The 5,016-nt window shown below is 41.8% G+C and overlaps 1 protein-coding gene across 1 annotated transcript in view; it reads left to right on the top strand.

Annotated features, from left to right (window-relative positions):
• The window catches only part of LOC109471304 (cytoplasmic polyadenylation element-binding protein 1-like), an 11,265-nt gene continuing 6,249 nt past the window's right edge, over window positions 1-5,016 (top strand). Inside the window, exons 1-8 of the mRNA XM_019770597.1 lie at window positions 1-64; window positions 400-471; window positions 826-939; window positions 1,390-1,479; window positions 2,013-2,140; window positions 2,596-2,794; window positions 3,235-3,329; window positions 3,789-3,970. Coding sequence (XP_019626156.1) covers window positions 1-64; window positions 400-471; window positions 826-939; window positions 1,390-1,479; window positions 2,013-2,140; window positions 2,596-2,794; window positions 3,235-3,329; window positions 3,789-3,970 — 944 coding nt within the window. The remainder of the gene's footprint in view (window positions 65-399; window positions 472-825; window positions 940-1,389; window positions 1,480-2,012; window positions 2,141-2,595; window positions 2,795-3,234; window positions 3,330-3,788; window positions 3,971-5,016) is intronic.

Below are 5,016 nucleotides of genomic sequence, written 5' to 3'. Positions count from 1 at the left end.
ATGCCTAGTAGCCTCCGCATGCACTTCATCTCGAAGGCCTGGATTTTCCGCTCTGTCACTGCCAGTAGCGTCCAAGTCTCGCATCCGTACAAGTAAGAAATGACACTACCAGGGCTTTGTAAAGCTTGTGCTTAACAGCAAAGCTGATGTTGTTGGATTTCCGGGTCTTATCCAGACGATCCATTGCTGCCGTCGCCATAGCGATCCATCTCTGTACTTCTTTCCGGCTGGTACCATCCTGGAATCGAACCCATGACTTCGTAATCCCATATATCCCACATAAGTTTGGTCAAGCAATGTTTACTTCCGGGCAGGGTTTAGAGAAGGGTTTAGCTTTGAATGAAATTATTATTTTTTTGGCTCTACAATTAAAGATTGCTCGTCTTGACCTCACTTTAGGCGGGGAAGGATTCAGCCACTTGTACGATCGCCGAATCGAACGAGACGCCAGAATGTATCGAAACGCTGCTGGTAAGAAGACACCATCCTCGTTTGATGAGTGATATTCTTAGAAATCCTCAGAAAATTATGTGAATATGTCAGTTTACAGCTATATAGTATTAACTTGTTACATGGAAAAAGGAAATAAGGCTTGATTGTTTTTGTTTTGGAGACTTCTTAAACTTACACAGTGTTTGAAATACTTTTTTGAGCCAGGTAGCACAGTGTGCACCTTTGAGTTTAGCTGTACATATTTTCAGGTTGCGTGGTGCGCTACCTGAGTCAGGGAGAAACTACACACAAGAAAATAATGTTGCAATTGCTAGTGCGCCAGTCTGCATTTCGAAAACTGCTTCTAACATTGGTGTTTGTTGTTGTATGTAGCGATGTGTGAGCCAACCTGTACTTGGAGCGGACAGTTGCCCATGCGCCAACACAAGTGTCCCATCTACTCACCTAAGGTCTTCTTAGGAGGCGTCCCCTGGGATATCACTGAAGGTTGGTCACACTCTACCTTTTGTACTAGGTTTTACACAACCATGATTATACAGGCATTGCTTGTCACAATTGTTCTTAGTTTGGTGGGACAAAATGTTCTGTTGGAATGCCTTTCAGTACCTTGGACAATGCCGATATCTAAAAACATTCACAATAAGCTATGGACTGGTTTCCACAAAAAATGGACCCAAATTTTGTATTGGTAATGCTAGCTGGACATAAGGATAAGAAGGAATGATCCTTGCAAATAGTCAAAGTGTCAATTCCTAGCAACTGTGTCAACGTTACTCCAAACATTTCTTTCATCCTAGTTTGGTCTCCAGACTATTTTTAGACCATTAGACCAATTTGTATGATATACTTATAAGGAGGAATGATTCTACTTAACATACGAAGTGCAAGTTGATAGGAACCGTGCTAATCTCAGTCCTTATGTTTCATTCCTCCTAGTTGGACTCCAGGCTGCCTTTAAACCATTTGGACCAATCAATGTGGAGTGGCCGGGAAAGGACAACAAACACCCGCGCTACCCGCCAAAAGGTGAGGATCTCAAAATTATCCCAACTTTTCAGCTTTATCGGGTTTGATACACTTTGTATAAGTTTTTTTTTTATTTACACTTAGATCACAACAATTATAAGAGGGCCTGCATGGGGGGTCCTGACAATGCTCTATGCTAAACTTTGAGAGCCGGCTACATATTTACGCTGAATTCAGGAAGCCTCTCGATTACGCTCTACAATGCATTCCGGGTAGCTACAATGCATGATGTCTAATGAAACGGTGAATTACGCTCCACATAAAATGAGCCAATTACGGTCTACTTTGAATTAGAGTGGTCGGAGTACGCTCTACGTAGAATTAAAACGGTCGATTATACTCTACGGAAAATGGCATGTAGGCCCCCTTACAATTTGACATCTTGCCTGCACCAATGCTTGGAGCCCCGCATTTAAAGCCTTGGGCTTGGCGAGTGGTGGTCAAACCCTGAGTTCTATCCTGGCCTTTCAGTGGCGACTATCGGCAGGTTAGACTGTACAGACTTAATATGAACCTGTGCCCCTCCAAATCAGGTTACGTGTACGTGCTGTTCGAGTCGGACAAGGCGGTGAAGTCGCTGCTCCAGGCCTGCACGCACGAATTCAGCCACGGTGGGGAGTTCTTCTACAAGATCTCCTCCAGACGCCTGCGCTGCAAGAAGGTCAGTTCTGCTTTTAGATATTTGATTATGTTTACCAAAGAAAAACATATTGTTTGTGCTATGTTTCCTCTTCTTCTTCCGTGCCAAACACATCAGGTCAATGACCTGAACAAGACGTCTGTCTCCGTGGTAACTAGTGTAGGGTTACATCATGTTACAATTACATACCAGGATGGGTTTGATTGATTGATTGGTTTGGACTTCTGTTACCATATACATGAATGTGCGCAACCCTTTTTGTCACATTACAGCTAAGGGGAGGGCTGTGAGCTGTTCTATGGCTTCCGTCTGTGCTGGTCATGGCAGTGGCAGTACACCTTGGGTGTCATACAGATGCAAAGGATCCATTGTTCGTTATCCGATTTTTTGGAATTTTAAAGCAACCAAGGATCCATTGAATTGGCATGGGCTTACATTTCTTGATATATGGCCGTTTTCCACTTATTAATAAACAGGTAGAGATTATACCGTGGGTCACTTCTGACAGCAACTACGTGCGCTGTCCGTCTCAGCGCCTGGATCCTGGTAAGACCGTGTTCGTGGGGGCGCTGCACGGGAGGCTGAACGCAGAGAGGCTCGCCAACATCATGAACGACTTGTTCGGCGGAGTGGTGTACGCTGGGATTGATACTGATAAACACAAGTACCCTATTGGTAAGAGACTTTCTTTGCAAGGTGGTCTTGTGGTTATGGCTCTTGTTGATCTACTCAGAATCTGAAGGTTCTGGGTTCGAATCCCTGCTAAGCCACTGTGTTGTACCCGTGAATAGGACACTCCAGAAACACACACACACACATATTTATATCCTCACTTGGTGAAAATGAGTACCTAAACATTATCCACAACACATCAAATTCAAGCCAAAATTTGAAAGATAACACAAGCCTAAGACTAGTCATGAATATGTATAATGTAGAAGTGACCAAAAGTTTGAAGTGTTCTGGTTCACCGAAAAAGGGTTCTTCCCGGTGTGTTCAAACCTTAGAGTCTGGTCTAAGGGTAAACATCTTGAAAGATTATAGTCACCTGTTATATCAAGCCTTCCACAATGTGTGGTAATTTGGTAAATAAGTAAATAACTTGTTTTTTTCAGGGTCAGGCCGAGTGACCTTTGGGAACCACAAGAGCTACATGAAGGCCGTCCAGGCAGCTTTCATTGAGATTAAAACTCCAAAGTTCACCAAAAAGGTCAGGACTTTCCTAGTGTTACTGTGGAATTATAGATAATCCTCAATTTTGGGTTAAACTTGACAAAGTGGGCAAAATATTCAAAGAGAAACAGAAAACGTGCACTCAAAAATTCAAGGTGCTGAAACTCCATCCATTGACATTCAGCGCAACAGTGCAGTTCTAGATATGTAGAAAGTTTTGTGAAAGACTTACCCCTACTCACATGCTGTGTTTTCAAGCTAAGTTGGTAATTTATGATCATTTCATAATCTTGTAGTCCCCCTTTTGTACTTACATTCATACTATAGATATTTTTGCAAAAAAAAAATGAAAAAGTGCTTGTTGGCGATGCACTCATGTGTGAATCTATAAATCTTAGAATGAAGACGTTTCAAATTTGAAATTTAAAATTTGTGAGTGGTAGAATCCAATGGTCTGATTGGTTGAGGGTTAGTTGATTAATGGGTTGCTTGACAGGTTCAGGTGGACCCGTACCTGGAGGACTCCCTGTGCAACACCTGCAACTCGCAGCCAGGTCCGTTCTTCTGCCGCGAGATGTCCTGTTTCCGGTACTACTGCCCCTCCTGCTGGCAGTGGCACCACTCTCTGGACACCCTGCGCCACCACCAGCCGCTCTTGCGCAACAAAAAGTCCTGCAGGTGGGTCAAAGTTCAGCGGAACCTAGGTGTGAGACCACGGCAGCCATTTTGTAAATTGAAACTTTGATTCTTTTTGATATCCACTGAATATTGTTGGTTGCTTTATTGTGCCGTTTTATTAGATTGTATTAATTTTTTGGAGGAGTACGTCTAATTTTGCCTAATTACAAATAGAAATTTTCAAATTGTTGTTTCCTGAAAGCTTTAGTCCAGCTAAATCACTATCAATAAGCTAAAAGTTTTATTAGTAGCCTGTGGAAAATGTTATTCTTCCTACAGCCGTGAGTAAGGGGCCTTTGGAAGAGGGCGGTGATTGATCAGTCCGAGATCTCTGGCAGCTCACAGCGACATGAGCTGCTCATTCGTTGGCAGCAGATTCGTCTCAGCACCCAGCTCGTTTGCTACACGATTCGTTTTGGCAGTGTCTTTATATTCGAGATCAACATATGATTATTTATCAAAGATAGCACATATGATTTATCAAAGATGATTTTATATCTGCCAAAGATGAAGATACGATGATGGCGATACTTTCAGATGTAGTGGGTGCCAATTGCTTTGATAGTGCCTCTATGAATGTTAGACAAGTGAAATAGCTGCATGGTGGATTTTATCTCTAAAGAAGCAATGAATGGTCATCTCTGTTGGCTAGGAGCTTGTGATTTAGAACTTTTTGGAAATAAAGGAGGATTTTTTTTGTAAATTTAAGTTATTTTTGAGTTAACAGTAGAGATGACGTGTTCAAATCTTTACAGTTGAATAGCTGATATTAAGTTCATCATATTTGCAACCAGTATCCTAGTGGAAATTACTTGAGCAGTTTGATAACATTCGCTGTTAAAAAGATTTGCACTTGTGCTTCTTTAAAAGTTAACAGTTCAGCTCAGACATTTGTTCAAACTGCTACAGTTTTGCCTTGGAACGTTTTGGAAACTTAAAGAAAACCACCTATAAAATGTTTTATGTTGCACTTCATAACACTTAACAGTAGTTTGGCAGAACCGTTCTAATTATAACAAGTACTTTAAACATGAAGTTACATCAAC

The sequence above is a fragment of the Branchiostoma belcheri genome, unplaced genomic scaffold (assembly GCF_001625305.1).
Source record: "Branchiostoma belcheri isolate BF01 breed outbred unplaced genomic scaffold, Haploidv18h27 scaffold247, whole genome shotgun sequence".
NCBI classification, from domain to species: Eukaryota; Metazoa; Chordata; class Leptocardii; order Amphioxiformes; family Branchiostomatidae; genus Branchiostoma; species Branchiostoma belcheri.
Note: the sequence above shows the minus strand (reverse complement) of the source record. Positions and strands in the feature narration are given on the sequence as shown.